General features: G+C 51.2%; 1 protein-coding gene across 4 annotated transcripts in view; it reads left to right on the forward strand.

Moving 5' to 3' along the window:
- Positions 1–18,886, forward strand: part of SRC (SRC proto-oncogene, non-receptor tyrosine kinase) — a 49,560-nt gene that overhangs the window by 16,834 nt on the left and 13,840 nt on the right. For 2 of the 4 annotated variants that reach the window (XM_036101556.2, XM_036101558.2), the window contains exons 2-6: positions 1,140–1,210; positions 12,146–12,313; positions 13,174–13,431; positions 15,073–15,172; positions 16,140–16,157. In XM_036101556.2, coding sequence (XP_035957449.1) covers positions 13,182–13,431; positions 15,073–15,172; positions 16,140–16,157 — 368 coding nt within the window. In that variant the 5' untranslated portion in view covers positions 1,140–1,210; positions 12,146–12,313; positions 13,174–13,181. The remainder of the gene's footprint in view (positions 1–1,139; positions 1,211–12,145; positions 12,314–13,173; positions 13,432–15,072; positions 15,173–16,139; positions 16,158–18,886) is intronic. The other 2 variants (XM_036101557.2, XM_036101559.2) reach the window with 2 other exon arrangements.

Below are 18,886 nucleotides of genomic sequence, written 5' to 3' on the forward strand. Positions count from 1 at the left end.
ACCTGCCGCCCATTCTTCCCCAACCCTGGTTGGGTCTCTGTTATCAGGAGACAATCCTGGACTGGCTGAAGAGCTCCCACCTTGGGTCCTTCTGAGGGGGGTTGTGACTGCTGATGTAGGTCCTGTTGGTGGCTCCCTTGGGGGTGGGGCCCTGGGACATGAGGCCACAGAGCCCAGACAGTTCAAGTCCCCTTGCGATTGCTGCCTCTTACGAGCTCTGTGACCTTAGGCAAGCACTATGACCTCCGTATGCCTCAGTTTTCTCATCTGCAAAACAGGCTGACCACATAGGGCTGCAGTGGGTTCATTGGGATTCATGCATGGAGTGCATCAACCCATCAACCAGCCGTTGTTATCATCTGAGAACCAATTGTCCCTCCTTTCTGTGGGGCCCCCAGTTTAGATGGTGTGTGTCCACCTTCTGAGGGGTACACATCAGGAGGGCCCCCGTGGGCTTTTTCTTCTCCGGGCCTGTGGGGTGAGGGAGAGGGTGGAGCTCTTTTCAGAAGTTGAGAACCTGCTGTGTGACCTTAGGCCACCCCTGTCCTTCTCTGAGCCTCCTTTTCCTGGTCTGCTCTCTGAGCAGTTGGATGTGAGGTTCTGCCCAGTCCCTCCTTGCCCCCAGCACTGTACTGTCTATCAGTCCTCCCTTGGCTGGTGTAGCCACCTGGCTTTTGCCTCTTTCCCACCACAGTGCGTGGCGTAGAGCAGGTGCTCAGCTAAGCTTAGTGGAAGGAGCCAACGAATGCCCAGCAATTGAGAGAATACCCAGGGCTTTCCTATTTCCAGGTCTTTGCGTGCATGGCTCCCTTTGCCAGGAGCACCGTCCCCAGTCATCTCTGCTTGTGGAACTCCTTCTCATCCTTGAAGTCCTTCTCAAATGCCGCCTCTCCCAGCAAGCCTTTCCCAGCTTCTCCCGGTCAGACAGGATTGCTGGTTCTCTGCACACTTGGTCTGAGGCTCTCTGCTGCCACCTGTTACGATCCAACTTGGTGTACAGGGTGACCTATTGATAAACAACAAGGACCGTGCCCTGAATGGGCACCAGGCACAGCGGGGAGCCCTGTGCACAGGCTGTCTTATTTACCCCTCCACAACAACCTTGAAGGTAGATATGATTATTATCCCTCTCTTTGCAGAACCCAGAAGCTCAGAGAAGTGAAGTGACTTTCCCAGGTATGAGAGAGAGAGCACCAGGATTTGAGACCAGGTAAGCCTATATTTTTTCTTCAAAGGAAAAGAAAAAGCATTAACACACCACAGTAAAAAAAAAAAAAATTCAAAGTACAAAGGAAGACAGGGAAGAGCCTTTCTTGGACCCAGGTCTCCTTGCCAGAGGCAACCCTTGGGGGGGCGGGTTCTGGTGTGTCCTTCCAGGGAGATGGAGGGACATGTAACACACACACACACACACACACACACACACACACACGATAGCATGTGGTGTACCCTGTTCTACACCTGACTGTGTTTTCTTGACAGGATACGTTGGGGATCAGTTGCTGTCACTGCTTTCTTTTTCATGGTTGCATAGTATTCATGGTGTGGATGGAGACCATGCCTTATTTCATTAGTGAAGAATACTTTGGTTGTTTCCAGTCTTTTGCTTCTTGCAGACAGTTCTGTGATGGAGATCCTCAGTCATACACTTAGTATTCACGTGGGAGGATTCCTCTAGGATTAATCCCAAACTCCGGGGTCAGAGGGTGTATGCGGTCGTAATTTCGATGGCGACTGTCAGATTGTCCTCCCTGCAGGTTGTGTGGATGCGACCTCGCGCCATACCCCCTGGCTCCCCTCACTCTCACCAGTGCGGGTTGCTATAGAATTTCGGGGTCTTTGCCAATCTAATAGTTGAACAGTGGCCCTCTGCTGTAGTGTTTTGTTTTTTTAAAATATCACAGCTTTACTGAGATATAGTTCACATACCAAACAATTCAGCCATTTAAAATGTACTATTTAATGGTTTTTAGTATATTCACAGAGCTGTGTAACTGTCACCACAATCAATTTTAGAACATTTTTATCACCCCCAGAAAGAAGCTGTGTACCCATTAGTCACTCCACTCCCCCTCAGATGTTCTTCCTCTAGCTCTAGGCAACAACCAATCTTTGTTTCTATAGATTTGCCTATTCTGGACCTTTTATATAAAGGAATCATACAGAATGCGGTCTTTTGTGTCTGGCTTCTTTCACTCAGCCTCATGTTTTCAGGGCTCATCCATGTTATAGCATGTCATCAGTACATCATTCCTTTTTCTTGCCAAATAATATTCCATTGTCTGGATATAGTAACTATATTCTAGTTGTCCATTCATCGACTGCTGGACATATGGTGGTTTCCATTTTTTGGCTATTATGAATGACGCTGTTATGACTATTCACGTACAAGTTTTTATGTGAATGTTTTCTTTTTTCTTGGGTACATACCTAGAGCAGACCTTCTGGATGATATGGTAACTCTATGTTTAATCTTTTGAAGAAATGCCAGGCTGTTTTCCAAAGCAGCAACACCACTGTACATTCCCACCAGCAATGTATGAGGTTTCCAACAACTTGCTGTTATCTGTCTTTTTAATTATAGCCTTCCTAGTGGGCGTGAAGGGGTGGCTCATTGTGGTTTTGATTTGCATCTCCTTAATGACTAATGAGGTTGAGCATCTTTTTATGAAGTTATTGGCCATTTGTAGTTCTTCTCTGGAGAAATGTCTATTCAAATACTTTGCCCATTTTTCAATTGGGCTGTTTGTCTTTTTGTTGTTGAGTTGTAAGAGTTCTTTATATATCCTAGGTATAGAGCCCTTATCATCTATATGATTTGCAAATATTTTCTCCCATTCATGAATTCTTTTTACTCCTTGATGGTGTCCTTTGGACAGAAAGGTTTTTAATTTTGATGGCATCCAATTTATCCATTTTTTTTTTCTTTTGTTGCTAATGCCCTGAGTGTCATGTCTAAGAAACCAAGGTTGTGAAATTTATACCTATATTTTCTTATAAGAATTTTTTCAGCTTTACTTTGCATACTTAGGTTCATGATCCATTTTGAGTTAATTTTTGGTGTAGGGTTTGAGGAAGGTATCCAGCTTCCTTCTTTTGCATGTGTATATCCAGTGTATGCACCATTTGTTGAAAAGACTGTATTTTCTCCATTGTGTGGTGTTGGCACTCTTGTCAAAACTCAATTGACTGTAAATGTGAGGGTTTATTTCTGTCCCTCAATTCTGTCCCATTGATTTATACCTCTGTCTTCATGCTAGTACCATGGTGTCATTCATTCATTCATGTATTCATTCATTCATTTAAAGTAATCTCTACTCCCAACTGGGGCTCTAACTCACCATCCCAATATCAAGAGTTGTGTGCTCTACCAAATCTGAGCCAGCCAGGTGCCCCCATGGTGACTTGATTACTGGAGCTTTTCCCCAAGTTTTGAAATTGAGAGGAGTGAGCCCTCAAGCTTTGTTTCTCTTTTTCAAGATTGTTTTGGCTATTCTGGGTCCCTTGACCTTCCATGTGAATTTTAGGATCAGTTTGTCAATTTTTGCCAAGAAGATAGCTGGGATTTTGATAGGGATTATATTGAGTCTGTAGATGAATTTGGGGAATATTGCCATCTTAGCGATGTTTAGTCTTCCAATCCATGAACGTGGGGTATCTTTCCATTTATTTAGATTTTCTTTAATTTCTTTTAACAATTTTTGAAGTTTTTTAGAGTGTAAATTTTGCACTTTTTTGGTTACTCTTATTCCTAAGTATTCCTTTGATATTGTAAATTATTTCTTTATTTTTGGATTATTCATTGCTAGTGTTTAGAAATATAATTTAATTTTTATATATTGATCTTATACCTTGCAGTCTTGCTGAACTTGTTTATTAGTTCTGATAATTTTTTAGTGGAATCCTTAGGAATTTCTGTATACAAGATCATGTCATCTGCAAACAGAGCTAGCTTTACTTCTTCCTTTCTAATCTGATTGCCTTTTATTTCATCTTCTTCTCTATTGCCCTGCTTGGAACCTTCAGTACAATGTTAAATAGAAGTTGTAAGAGTGGACATCCTTGTGTTATTCCTGATCTTAGGGGGAAGGCATTCAGCTAGTCACCTTTAAGTATGATGTTAGATAGAGTTTTTCACAGGTGCCCTTTATCAGATTGAGGAAATTCACTTCCAGGGAATTTGTTGAATGTTTTTACCATGAAAGAGTGTTGGATTTTGTTAAATACCTTTTCTGCATCTATTGAGATTACTGTGTGTTTTTTGTCCTTTATTCTATTTGGTATGGTATATTACATTAATCAGTTTTCAGGAAGTTAAGCCAACCTCGTATTCACCTGGTCATGATGTATAATTTTTTTTCTATGTTGTTGAATCCAGTTTGCTAGTATTTTGTTGAAGATTTTTATATCTTATATTCATAAGAGATAGCAGTCTGTAGGTTTCTCCTTATTTATTATTTTTTTAAATGATGTCTTTCTCTGGTTTTGGTATTAGGGTAATGCTGGCTTCTTTGAACAAGTTGGATGGTGTTCCTAGTGAAGACTTGGTATTAATTCTTTAAATGTTTGGTAGAGTTCACTAGTGAAGCCATCGGGGCCTGGGTCTTTATTTGTAAGATGTTTTAAAATTACTCATTCAATATCTTTACTTGTTTTAGCTTTATTCAGATTTCCTATTTCTTCTCACTTTTGGTAGTTTGTATTTTTTTAGGAGTTTGTCCATTTCATCCGAGTTATCTTATTTGTTGGAGTAGGATTGTTTATAGCATTCCCTTATAACCTTCTTTATTTCCGTAAGGTTTGTAGTATTGTTCTTTCATTCCTGATTTTAGTAATTTGAGTCTTCTCTGATTTGTTCAGTGAAGCTAAAGTTTTGTCAATTTTGTTGATCTTTTTTAAAGAAGCAACTTTTGGTTTTATTGATTTTCTCTGTTGTTTTTTTATTTTCTATGCCATTAATTTCTGCCCTAATCTTTATTTCCCTCCCTTTACTTGCTTTAGGGTTAATTTGCTTCTCTTTTGCTATTGTGTTAAGGTGGAAGGTTAGGTTATTGGTTAGCGATCTTTCCTCTTTTTTTATTTCTTTTTTCTTTCTTCTTTTTTAATATAGGCATTTACAGCTATAAATTAACCTTTAAGTTCTACTTTTACTGCATCCCATACATTTTGATATGTTGTGTCTTCATCTTCATTCACCTCAAAGTATTTTCTATTGTTTTGATGATTTCTTTGACTCATTGGTTATTGAGGAGTGTATTAATTTTTACATATTTGTAATTTCTGTTATTGATTTCTTAATTCATTATATTGTGGTTGGAAATATACTTTTTATGATTTCACTCCTTTTAAATTTATTGAGGCTTGTTTTATGGTTTAGAATATGGTCTATCCCAGAGAATGTTCCATGTGCCATGTGCCCTTGAGAAGAATGTGTATTCTGCTGTGGTTGGAGAAATTGTGTACGTTTAATTTGCATAATCTTATAAGTGAGGTGAGCATCTTGTCATATGTTGAAGAGCCATTTGGTTTGCTGTAAACTATCTGTGATTATTTTTCTTATTTTGTGGGAGTTCATTATATATGAAGAGGAAAACCCTTGTCTCTCATATGAGTTACAAATATTTTTCTTAGTTTGTTGTTTGCCTTTTGAATTTGTTTATGATATTTATTGAGTCATGCAGACATTTTAGATTTTTATGTTGACAGATTTATCATTTTAAGAATGACTTTTAGGTTTTGTCCTGTGTTAAGAAATGTTTTTCCCATTTCGAGATTAGAGAATTTATTCTCTGCTCCCCTTTTTAAGCTTTTTGGTTTTATTTTTATGTGTTTTAAATCTGATGGATCTGGAATTTATAAGCATATGGAGTAGGTTTGAAACTCAACTTTGTTTCCTGATGGCAGGTCATTGATCTCAGCTCTATCTTAAAAATAATCTACCTTTGGGGCGCCTGGGTGGCTCAGTCATTAAGCGTCTGCCTTCGGCTCAGGTCATGATCCCAGGGTCCTGGTTTCGAGCCCTGCACTGGGCTCCCTGCTCGGTGGGAAGCCTGCTTCTCCCTCTCCCACTCCCCCTGCTTGCGTTCCCTCTCTCATTGTGTCTCTCTCTGTCAAATAAATAAATAAAATCTTTAAAAAAAAATAATCTACCTTTTTGCACTGGCATGAAACACCACTTTCATTATGTGTTAAATCCTTGTATGTTTGGTGCAATTTTTGGACCCTCAGTTCTGTTGCACTGATTTGCCTGTTTTTGTGCTGATATGACACAGTTTTAATTATAGTAATTTTCACTATCTGGTCGGGCTATTTCCCCCTCATTACTCTTTTTAGGGTTTTTCTGGCTACTCACATACATTTACGTTTACTTGTAACTTTAAAATTGATATACCTAGATTTAAAAAAAAATCCTGTTGGGGTTTTATTGGGGTCACATTCAATCTTCAGATTAATTTAGGAAGAATTGATATTTTCATAATGCTTGCTTTGATTTTCTTTTCTGTTTTAAAGAGATTTTATTTATTTATTTATTTGAGAGAGACAGCACGAGCATGAGCAGGGGGAAGGGCAGTGGGAGAGGGAGAGAGAGAATCCTCAAGCAGATTCTGCACAGAGCCTGACGCGAGGCTTGATCTCACAACCCTGAGATCATGACCTGAGCTGAAATCAAGAATCAGTTGCTTAACCGACTGAGCCCCCCAGGAGCTCCTGATTTTATTTTCTGATTGCTGTTGGTATATAGATACATCATTGATTTGGGGGTAGTAACTTTTAATTTCCTTCCACTTTACATAATTTTCTTTTTGTTTAAAGGTTTTGTGGCAGATTCTCTCTTGGATTTCCCAGATATGTGCTGAATACATCTGCAGATGACACTTGTCTTCTCTTTTCTAATTTCATTTTATTACTTCCATTTCTTATTCTTAGCTCACTGGATTGGCAAGGATCTCAGAGCAAGGTTAACTAGTGGACATGCTTGTCTTTTCTGCACTCTTTCCCTGTGAATTAGCTTTTCTAGGCCTGGGCTCCTAATGAACTCCACCAGACAGTCCCTCCACGGCCATGCACAGAGGTTGGCACATAGTAGTAATCTGGGAAGCCTTTCCCTCATTGTAAGAGTGATTACAAAAGAGCAAGGATCTGGGGCGCCTGGGGGCTGAGTTGGTTAAGCATCCGACTCTTAATTTTGGCTCAGGGCATGATCTCAAGGTTGTGAGATTGAGCCCCGTCTGGGACTTCGTGCTCAGCGTGGAGTCTGCTTGTCCCTCTCCCTCTCTCCTCCCCTTGCTCACACACACACACTCTCTCTCAAATACATACATAAATAAAACCTTAAAAAAAAAAGAACAAGGATCTAAAAAAGGTCTTTCACAGTAATGATGATGATAGCTAATATTTATTGAGCACTTCCTATCTGCTAGGCTCTCTCTAAGTATTACCTCATGTTTTCTTACAACAAGACTAGTTATGTGGGAACGATTATGCTGATTCCCATTTTTGATAAGGGGTAGACTGAGTCAGGCCCCCTTGGGGCTGCATGACTAGGAAGTGGCAAGCTGGCCTCTGAACCTGGCGTTCTAGCTCCGGGCCTGTATTTTTATGATGCTTCTGTTTCCCTGGAAGGTCCAGAGTTATGGTCGGTGATGTCAGAGGTTGGCCTCTGACCCCGGTGTTGCCTCTGTGTCAGGCAGGCGGAGGTGATGGAGTGTGGATGCACCTGGAGCAGTGGGGGCTGTTTGCACAAGTGGGCAGTACACCAGAGGTGCTTTCTCATGCCACTCTCCTAGACCTCGAGCATCCCAGCCCTGGTGCACTCACTTGCTGTGTGGCCTCAGGCAAGGTTTGGCTTCTCTGAACCGTCGTCCCATTTGTTAATGGGCAGTTATAGTCCCTACTTCCTTGTGCTGTCCGGACAGTTGAGTATCCACTGCACGTAAAATTCTCAGCTCTGTGCTCGGCATTCAAGGCCTTGACACCTAACGCCCGTCTCCTCTTGCATTGTTCCTCTTGTCCCCTGCAGTTAATAATGCCAGCAAACACCATTGTGTGCTGTTTCTCGAGTACTTGTTCTGTGCCTGACACATGGCCTCTCCCGTTTGATCCTCAGATGTTAGGTTTATTATTATCCCCATTTTAGAGATAAGGAAGCTGAGACACAAAGTGACTTGCCCAAGAAGATTTAGCTCGTAAGTAGTGGAGGCAGGATTTGAACACAGGCCTGACTGGATTCCTCACTCTCAGATCCTAATCCCCTGGCCTCCCTCTGCCCTTAGAAGGAGTGGAGGGGACACTCTTCAGAGTCGGGAAGGAAGGGGCGGTGTGCTGTGACTGAACAGCAGTTTATTCCCCAGACTCTTCTGGGTGTTGTGAGCGATTGTGTGCCTGGGGAGGGGGCATGGCCAGGTCAGGAGGTGCGGGAGAGCCTGGTGCCCTCCAGCAGAGGGGCCATGGGAGAGGGCAACAGCACCAACTGTGCAGGGCCCGGTGGACCCGGGAGAGGGGTTTAGGCCTCATCCAGAGGGGAGTCATGGGAAGCTCTTCAGTGTGTGTGTGTGTGTGTGTTTAAGTCTCATTAAAAAACAATTCTTGACAAAGTAATTTCTAAATGTCAAGTGATATAGCACATAAAGTAAAAAAGGGATTTTCCTCTCCCTGTCCCACACCTTTTGGATGAAACATCGTGAAGAACTTGGAATCCTTCCAGAACTCTCTCTGCCCCTCGACAGCCCATGCGCGTGCTCTCGTAGACGCACATGCACACGCACAGGCCAGCTCCCTTTAGGGAACCACCGTAGCTCACGCGCACTCCCGCCGGCGCCGCACCAGGCCCCTGGCGAGCGCTGGCTCGTTTACCCCGCTCACCAACCCCGGGACTTAGGGAGCGTCATTGCCCCCCTTCTCCAGTTGAGGAAACTGAGGTCCCGAGGGGCCCAGAGGCCAGTCTGCCCCGGCCGTGCCCTCCCTGGGCCTACCGGTGCGTCTGCTCGGGCTGCTTAGCTGCGCGGCCGTCCCGCGGGGCACCGACTGTCATTTATTCATCCGCCCCCCCCCCCCACCGAACACGGAGGTCATTTCTGGTCTTCCGTGGGGAGCGCGAAGCAGCGGAGGCCCCCGTTGCCCGCGTGGCTTACAGAGACGCCTCTGGCTGCAGGGAGGAGGGTGCACCCCGGACCCCGGCGTCCGGGCCCCGGAAGGCAGGCGCCCCCCGAGGGAACGGCCCTGGGGGGTGGGAGAGGGCTCCGGTTGAGGAGGATTTGGGGACGTGGGAGAACCAGCGCCGAGACGGTGACACGTGACGCGGGGCCGGGGCTACAGCCTTGGGGCGAGATGCCAAGTCAGTCGGGGACCCCCCGAGCATGAAGGGCTGGGGCGGTGAGCATCCTTCCTGGTGCCTCTCGTGCACAAGCCCTCAGTCGGGAGCCTGAGGTTAGGAGCGGCTCCCCAGAGGAAAGGGGCCTCCTTCCTCTGGGAACCTCAGGCACTCCCAGTGCGGAGGCCTCACCACTTCCCCTGGGCCCCCCAAGGGTCTATCTGTACCTCAGAGTGTGCAAGTGGCGGAAGAGATGTGGGATTGGTTCCTCTCAAGTGGGCAACTCATGGTGACTTGGCGTTTGGGCCCCAGAACCAAAAGGCCCGGAGACAGGGTCCTGCCTCAGGAAAGGAGCCTGGGGTCTGGGAGGGTGGTCGCTCCCGAGGTCACACAGCACACCAGACCCCACCCTAAATGTGCCTTGAGCACACTCTGCTTTGTCGAAGCTGGAAACCTCCGGCTTTCTCTGGGAGAGGGGCCTGGGTTGCCTTATCTGCCCATGCCCCATCCGCCAAGGGCATCTGGCTGTTCCACGTGGGAGCTGTCCTGAGGGCAGGGGGTAGGGCCACAATTCCCCCAGCAGACCCCATGAGCAGCCCCTGATTCCTGCCTGCCCAGTGTGGTTCCCTGTCCCCGCTCACCCTCGCTGTGTGACCTCACACAAGTTCCTCAACCTCCCTGTGCCTTAGTTTCCTCATGGGTAAAACCGGAACACTACTAGTATCTACCTTCTAGATTATCGTGAGAATTTGACAAATGAGTATTTGCACACTGTTTGGAGCAGGGCCTCGACAAGGTCCAGGCCCTGGGAATTTTCGAATATCCAGGAATGACGCTTGGTCTCCACAGCATGGCGTTGTAGGAACAAAGGATGCAAATCATGTCTGTGTTCATTTAGTCTTTTGTCTATTCTGCAGATATTTCCAGAGCAATTAGTAGATGCCAGGCCTGTCCTGGCCACTGGGGAGGTGGAGGTGGATATGACCCAGGCCTGCCTGCAGGGAACTTGGTCAAGGGCACTAGATGGATCCCCGTTTTGTTTATAGTCATACCTTCCCGTGATGCCCAGCTGCTTGTCTTCCGGGGGCAGGGCCAGCAATGTGCCGCTCTGTCCCGAGCATGTTCCGTGTGCCTTCCTCGTTGATTCTCCCAACAGCCCCATGACATGCGCACTTCTGTTCTCCCCGACTGACAGAGGAGGAAACTGAGGCACAGGGTCCCATGCTGGGGTGGCAGGGCTGGGATTCAAACGCTCTAGTACTTTAGCTCTTAACCTCCACACACCTGCCTCACCACAAACACGTGTTACTTGTATAATCAGATTTAACCACAAAGACCAACAAAACAAACAGAACAGAAACCCCACAAACCGACAAGCTTTGCAACCGGAGACCAGGCCATCTTACTTGGGCCTTGAAGGCTCTCTTGTATTTTTTCTGAGTGCCCTACTAGGAGTGGTCTTGGTCAGTGTAAGAGTTTGGGGCCAGGAGCTGTCTTTTTTCCCTTGCCCCCTCCCAAGAAGGCACGAGCATTTTCTAGATGCTGGGGGGGTGGGGGTGGGGGGGCGGTGCTCAAGGTCCAGGCCTGGCTCTCCCTCTTTCTCCACAGCACACCAACCAGTGACTCGTTCTCCTCTCCTTGATTACCTCCAGTGACAGGGGGCTCACCCTCCATCATTTAGTTTATTCTAAAGAAAGTTCAGGCTCCTAGGGAGTTCTCCATTTAAAAATTTTAAAAAATTATACTTAAAAAATATTATATATTTTATTTCCTCTGAAAGTCCCACAAACAGGTATCCTGCTAGCGCATGTGTCCTCGGACACAAGGCCCGGCCAGTTCATCTCTGTGTCCCTCTGTGGACTAGCATATCCCCGGCTGCACAGTCAGTGCTGTGAATGCTGTACCAGGGAGCCACTGGGTAGGGAATACAGTGGTTGGGGCCCAGCCTCCATCAAGCCTGGCGCTGCGGGTAACTGGGTCAGTGGGACCCACGGGACACCGACTATATGAGTGCTGATATGACCCCAGTAGATTGGATTGCATAGAAATTGGTCTTCTTTGTCCCCAGGCCTCCTGGCCTGTCCCTCAGGAGGCCCTGGTGATCCCCTGGGCTGTTGAGCAGGTCTCCTCAGGGCCTCCCCAGCCCCACATTCTCTGAGCTGGATGGTCCCCAGGGAGCATGCAGGCCGTGCCCACATTGTGCACCCTGTCAGCCTGAGGCCCAGGGGTACAGGAACTGGATGAGGTTCCCGTAGGGAGGAGAGCCTGCAGAGCTGGGCTCGTTGCTCAAGGCCGGTAGTCTTGCCTAAGGCCTCAACCAGTCAAGAGCACTTGTCCCCATCCATGGGTTCCCAGAGGAAATTCTGGACTGATTCCAGGGCCTCCAGCATTCCTGGAGAATATTCCAAACCCATCTTGCCGATATGTCCAGAGCCACACAGTAGTAATCATAGCTGATGTGGTAGGGTACTTGCCTTGTTCACTTACCAGGGACCCCGATGACCCCATCATTTCCAGATTAAGAAATAAGGCACAGAGAGGTTAAGTCATTTGCCTGAGGTCACACAGCCGATTGGGGTAAAGGTGGGATCTGAGTTTGGGGAGTCTGGCTCCAGAGCCCACCCTTAACCACCGTGTCGTACCCTGCCTTGCTCATGCTCATAGCGTGCTTTGGGAGGGTTGAAGGAAGGGACGGTCTGAGAAGCTCTTAGCATTGGAACTTTCAGAGGCAGAGCCTGATAAATTGTGACCCAAGAGTCAGAGCCATGGCGATGTCTCTTTCTAATCATATCCATACAACAGCCCTGAGAAGTCTGCTTTATCCTTGTTTTGCAGATGAAGACATTGAGGCCCAAAGAGGGGAAGTGAGTTGCTTAGGGTCACATAGCCGGGAGAAGTGGAATAGGGCCTCTAGTCCAAGACCCCTGACTCCACACCTGGTGTTCGTGCTGAGACCTCAGGCTGCTTCCCAGATCCTCTGGGACAGCCCCTGCCTTCCACCAGGTGAGGTGACGACCCATCAGGGCTGCCAAGATGAGGGAGTGGGGAGGGGTGGCCATGATGGGTGGGACGACCCTAGCTAGGCTCACTGGGAGTTGGGGCCAACCAGGATCTGTGGATTGGGAGGTAGGAGGCAAAAGGGGGTGGCAAGGTGGTGGGCATCACTGGAGAGCTTTCAATTTGCTTTTTTTTCTGAGCCACGTGTTATCAAGGAGAGGTACAAAAGTCAGGGGGGCTTAGACCAGAAAGGATTTGGGGAACACTTCCCAAGGAGGTGACTTTTGAGCTGAGAACCAGAGGCATGAGTTATTCTGGTGAAGTGGTCGGGGAACAGCATTCAGGCAGAGGGAACAGCATGTGCGAAGGCCCTGTGGCTGGGGTGAGCTCCCAGACATCTCTCCTTCTTCCAGCCTCCTGCTGTATCCCTGCCTTGGTTGCAGTTTTTAGCACCTTTCACCCTGGTGTGAGACCATTTCAGTCAGCCATGTATTTGCTCAGCGAATCCTCAGCGAGCCCTCTCCTATGTGTTGTGTGCCTGGGATATAGACATGACTCAGATACTGTCCCTGCCCATGAGAGACAGAAAGTGACTCAGGGGAAGGTGGGGGAGGTTAGGCCTACTGATTATGAGTCATTTTTTTCTGTGCTTGGCCCCGTACCAAGGAAACCATTTATGGATTCCATCATTATCCCCACTTTACAGATTAAGAAACTGAGGCTCTGAAAGTCGAACTTACCCAAAGAGGCTAGTACCCTTCTTTGGGCCTCAGTGTCCTCATCTGTAGAATGGGTGGGGGAGTGGAGACTGTCTAAAGGGCCCAGGCCCAGCAGTCCTTCACCCCAGGGTGCTTTGTCCTCTCCAGCCAGGACCATGGGCAGCAACAAGAGCAAGCCCAAGGATGCCAGCCAACGGCGCCGCAGCCTGGAGCCCGCCGAGAACACCCACGGAGGCGGCGGGGGTGCCTTCCCCACCTCACAGACGCCCAGCAAGCCAGCCTCCGCTGATGGCCACCGAGGCCCCAGTACGGCCTTCCCCTCCGCAGCTGCTGAGCCCAAGCTGTTCGGGGGCTTCAACTCCTCAGACACAGTCACCTCCCCGCAGAGGGCGGGGCCGCTGGCTGGTCAGTAGGCCTTGGGAGTGTGGGTGCCTGTGGGCCGGGCCTCTCCCTGCCGCTGCTTCTCTCGCTGAAGGGGAAGGGTCTGTGGGTTTCTTGGGTTTGGGGACTGTGGGAGTTTCCTGGAGGCGGTGGGTGGGGAAGGGCTTTATAAACTGGAAAGTGTGGTGCACATCCATCGTCTTTCAGGGGGAATCTGGACTGTAAAGGGGTCTAGAGATATGGGACTGTAGTGGGGAGCTGAGGCCCAGAGGGTCAGGGGGCTATTTGCTCAGGGCAGCGTGGGGACCGGGTCTGAGGCTTTGCTTTTTGCTCTGGTCAGCCCAGAGATGGGTCAGGTCAGGAGGCCTTGGGAGGCAGAGGGGGCAAGGGAGGTGAGGAGGGAGTTCTCTGGTCCTCGGGCCGGCCCAGCGCCGCGATGCGCCCTTGCGCCCTCTGCTGGCGGCCGGGGGTATGGCGGCCCCAGGCAAGGGATGCTTAGAGAAAGATGCCGGCGTGGTCCCAGAGCCACACAAAGAGCCACACACAGTCAGCAGCTCCTGAGATACCTATGCAGACACTTAAACAAGCTGAGCTGGAGACACCATCAGAGATACTCACAGACACACCATGTGCATAGAGACCCACTTAGGGACACATGGATGGGCACAGACACACAGCTATGCAGATGGACGCAAATACAAACATACATGCACAAATAACGTCATACTCCCAGATTAAGACAGGCGGGCAGTCAGAAGCCCCTCAAAGACACACACGGGGTACAGACACAGGATCAGCTCGCAACACCATCACCGGTACCCAGAGATGCACACACGTGCAGTGAGAACACACAGACGCACAGGGACACGGGGACACTCGTGGATGCCTCAGACACAGACACATCCCCGGGTGAGAGGAACAGACCCACACCCATTCATTCGTGGTGCCCCTTCTGTGTGCTGGGGACACGGCAGTATGCAGAGCATGGGGGAGAAAAACAGAGCAAGGCTTATGAAATGTGTAGGGTGTTCGAAGGTGGGGCTGCCGGGAAGGAACAAAAGGGCAGGGAGGGGTCTTGGGGTGTGTGGGGGGTGAAGGTTGTGGTTAAAATGGGGGACAGAGAGGGCCTCTTTGAGGGGACAGTACCTGGAGCCAAGATCTCCCCAGACACATCGAGGCACCTAGTCACCCAGAGAGAAACAGGACAACTGAGTCAGGCGCAGAGTCCTTCATTCACTGGTTCATTCACCCACGGTTGCTTCTTGAGCACCTACTGTATGCCAGACTCTGGGAACGACACAAAGATGCCTGGGCTGCGGTTGGGGAGGGTCCCGTCATCCCCCTCTCACTCGCCATATCATGCCTCCTCCCCACGCACTGGGGCTTCTGGGTCCGCGGGGAAGATGGGCACTCAACCGAAGCCGACAGGCAGGATCGCCTAGAGCCCAGTGGGCACATTGACATGTGAAGAGATGCGCACGCCTCCCGTACACCCTCACAGGGCTGCCCAGACACACGCACACAGGTGGACACGCTGCAGGCCCAGCCCCGGAAAGGTGACCTCGCCTCTGGGCTGGGCTGTGACGGTTGTGGGAAACCCTCCTGTCCACCCCTCTTTGGGGCTGTGGCCCTGGCCATTCTGACACATGCCACCCCTCTCTGCAGGTGGAGTGACCACCTTTGTGGCCCTCTATGACTATGAGTCTCGGACAGAGACCGACCTGTCCTTCAAGAAAGGGGAGCGGCTCCAGATTGTCAACAACACGTGAGTGACTCCCTTCCCCATCTTCCCTTGGGACCCTATCCCCTGGACCTGGTCTTGGGCCAGAGCCACTTCTGAGCGTCCCAGGGCCAGGGACAGCGCGATGGGTAGCCGACATGGCTAGTGTGAAGGCTGGCCGGGGTCCAGGGAACCGTCCTGGGCCTGTGGGAGATGAGACTGGTGGTGGTGGTCAGGGCCCCCAGGGCAGGGATCCTGGCTCAGTAACTCAATAGAACACAGCATCCCAGACCTCACAGAGGGGCATATGGTCAGGGTAGGACTGGGCCTGGGACCCAGGACTGCAGAAAACAGGGCCTAAAGCTGAAGGCTCTGCCCGCGGAGGTGCCCTCTTTAGGGACCTGGGGTTGGAGGGCCTGGGGCAGCTGGTTGAGCCAGAGTCTCTAGCTGCAGGGGGTGGGGCCCAAATTGGGAGGGGACAGAGGACCCATACTGGGCGCTCAGTGTGAGGGGGTTATAAGTGGGATGGGGTGTGGACGTCTGGTTCACCTCCAGAGACTCCAGCCTTGGGGTGGGGCATCCTAGGGCCAAGCTGGCTCTGGGGCCCCTGTGGGCAGGGGAGCAGGGACGGGGGGGGATGAACTAGTGAGGGGTGGGGAGGGCTCTGGCCATGGGGTGGGGGTCCTTCCTCTCCTCTTTCCTCCTCTCCTTTCCCTGCCAGGAGTGTCCCGGGGCGGGGTGCACTGCCTGTCATGGGGGGGTGGGGGCAGGCTGTGGGCCGTACGCCCAGGGGTGAGGGGTGGGGAGCGTCACAGTGGGGCAGGGGTTGTTCCTGGGGGCACTGCCCACAGAGGGCGGGCAGAGCTCAGTACCTGCTGCATTGCTGCCCCTGGCAGGGCCTGCTGTACCCCTCATCCTCAGTCGGACCCCCCCCAATTCCTGGCTCCTGCTTGCTCCCTCCAGCCCCCTCTCAGCTTCTCCCTCTCTCTGCTTCTCTCTCGCTGGCCCTTAGGAGGAAGGTGGATGTCAGGTGTGTACACACTCCGTAGGTGGCGGGCCGGGGTCGGGGGGCTTCGCTGGTTAAAGGGGGGTGGGGCTGCCGTCTGCATGTGCCTCCACTGCATGTCCCTGCCTGTGGACCCTGGCTCCCCTGGCTGCCCCCCTCCAGCTTCCCCAGCTGAGGCCCTGCCCCCAACCAGTGTGACCAGGTCCTGACTTTAACCCTGGGCTGCGGTTGGGGAGGGTCCCGTCATCCCCCTCTCGCTCGCCATATCATGCCTCCTCCCCACGCACCTTCCTGCTAACCCGGCCGCTCTCCGTCCTGACCGGTCGGCCTCCGCTGAGTGCCAGCTGTATGCAGGGTCCAGTGCCGGCCCGGTGAGGCCCGGGTGGAGGAGGGGCCTTCCCGGAGCCAGTGTGGCCGGGGGCCCGGCTCCAGTCCAGACCCAGTGACAGGCAGAGGGCAGGGCCAGGGTCGGCTCGGGCGTGTGGTCCCTGCTGTGTGCCCCCCGCTGGTGGGGACTGCAGGGACCGGAAGTTTCAAGCAAGTCCTCGAAGGAAGGACAGTGATGGTCTGTGGCCGGTGGAAGTGGCGGAAGGCAGTCCCCTGAGAGGGGCAGCTTGCGGGAGGGTGCAGGGCTGGAGGGGGCGGGATGGCCTCAGGGCTGTGGAAAGGCCAGAAGGTGCTGAGGATAGAGTAGAATTGGTCCTTGAGCGTCCTCAAAGGCCTGGCTAAGGAGGTTGGACATCAGCAACTCCAAGTGTGTCTTGCTCGTTCATGCCTCCCTACCCTTGTGCATGCTGTTCCCTCTGCCTGAAACACCTTTCTCCCGTCTCTGCCTGGCAAACTCCTATTCATCCCTCAAGATCCAGCTCAGGACGGCCTTCTCTGTGAGGCAAAAGGGAAAAGAGGTGCCAGGTGCTGTGCCAGGCGTTTCTACCCATGTCCTTGTATTTACTCCTCGATGCAATCCTGCCAGGGCTCTGGTGACGGGGGAGGGGCTGTCTCCCTTTTGCAGGTGAGGAAACTGAGGCTCAGAGATGTGAAGGCCCTTGACCAAGGTCACACAGCTAGCAGGTGGCAAAGCCGGGATGGGAACTCGGGCAGCAGATCTCTCCCCATCTTTCTGCCCCTTGCGTGTCAGAATGGCGGTGCCGCTCAGCGCCCGGGCGGTCCCAGCGGTTTGCATCTGCCTCCCCCAGACCGGGAGCTCCCGGGGGGCTGCTCTTGGGTCTGCCACCTTCCTGGATCCCCATATCACAGCGTGGGCTGCGTCCCTGGTGTTGCCGAGCACGCCTGGTGTCATGCGGGCGCCTTATTTATGTGGCATCACAGCCCCGGCAGGTGGAAACTCTGATTTGCTTTACTTTGCACAGGAGGAAACTGAGGCCCCTGGAGGTGAGGTGACTTGTTCGAGGTCACACAGTTGGTGGTGGCAGAGCTGGGAGGGGCGGGCAGGCCCTCCTACCCACGGCCAGAGGAGCCAGGGGGAGGGAAGGGCCCCAGTTTCAGGGGAATCTCTACCGGAGGTGATGGGAAGGGCACCTCAGGCTGGGGCCACAGCTTGAGCAAACAGGGTGTGGTGGGACGGAAGGCTCTGGAAGCTTTGGTTCTGCCTCTTTCACCTAGAGCCGGAGGGCTGTCCTCCCCTGTCCTTTGTCTGGCCCCTCCCCTCCCTTCTTCCTGCTTTCCAAGTAGGGCTGAGGGTGTTGGGCCAGGCCTGGGGCCGCAAGTGGTCGAGTCCTGTCCATGGGAAGCCCTTGGGTAGCAGTGAGGCGCCATGACTGAGAGGGGCACCGGGAGCCCTGTCCCCATCACAATGCTCAGCCACCCCTTTGCCTGAGAAGTCCGGTGGTGGTGGAGGTGGGTCACCAGAGCAAGGGGAGGGATAGAGGGGCTGGGGGCACTTAGTAACAGATGAGTCACCCAAATTTGAGGTGTTCCTCATAGCCACCCAGGGACTACCGTGCATGTCCTACCCCCATTATTGCTTAGGGCCAATGATTTACTCCCACCCCTGCCACCAGCCCCGGCCCGGCCGGAGTGAGGGACATCCTGAGGCTAGCCGGTGGCGGGGCTGGGCATCGGGGAGGGGGAGAGCTTAAGGTCTAGCCTGTCTGTCATTAGGGTTTGGCCAGGGCTTACTGGGCCTGGGTACTCACAGGAGCCGGCCTGGAGACCCTGCTCCCTGGATCTTCATGCCAACTGGCCCTGGGTCCCAGCATCCCAGGTGCTATGTGGCCTGGGTCTGAGGAAGCCCACCGGGGTCTGACGTCTGACTGTCCTGAGCCCCCAGCCCTGGTGTCTGAGTCTCTAGGAGTCAGGGCCCTTCTGGGTCTGACTCTGGGTTGTTCCCCAAACTGCTCTTTCCTCCTACCTGGATTCCAGCAACTTCTTTGGGGGAGCCATCCAGCAGGCACTGATGTCTCCCCCCTCGTTCTGGGTACTCCAGTTCCACTTCCCACCACGGGGCAAGGGATACCTTTTTACCTTCCTCACACAACCTCCCCTGGCAGGCCTCAGTCTGCCGCCTCCCCACTGACCATGTGCCCAGGCCTCAGGGCTTGCCTGCAGTCCCCAAAGTGCTTATGTGACCAGTCCCAACAACCCAAGTGACCAAACCAGAATAACTTCCCAGGTTCTGAAGCTGCCATACCCTGATCCACAGGCCGGCCTGGCCAGCTCGAGGATTAGGGTCCCAAAAGAGGATGAGGTCACATAGTTAGTGAACAGCAGTTGGGATATAAAATTGTAGCTGG

This window comes from Halichoerus grypus, chromosome 10 (genome assembly GCF_964656455.1).
Source record: "Halichoerus grypus chromosome 10, mHalGry1.hap1.1, whole genome shotgun sequence".
NCBI lineage: Eukaryota > Metazoa > Chordata > Mammalia > Carnivora > Phocidae > Halichoerus > Halichoerus grypus.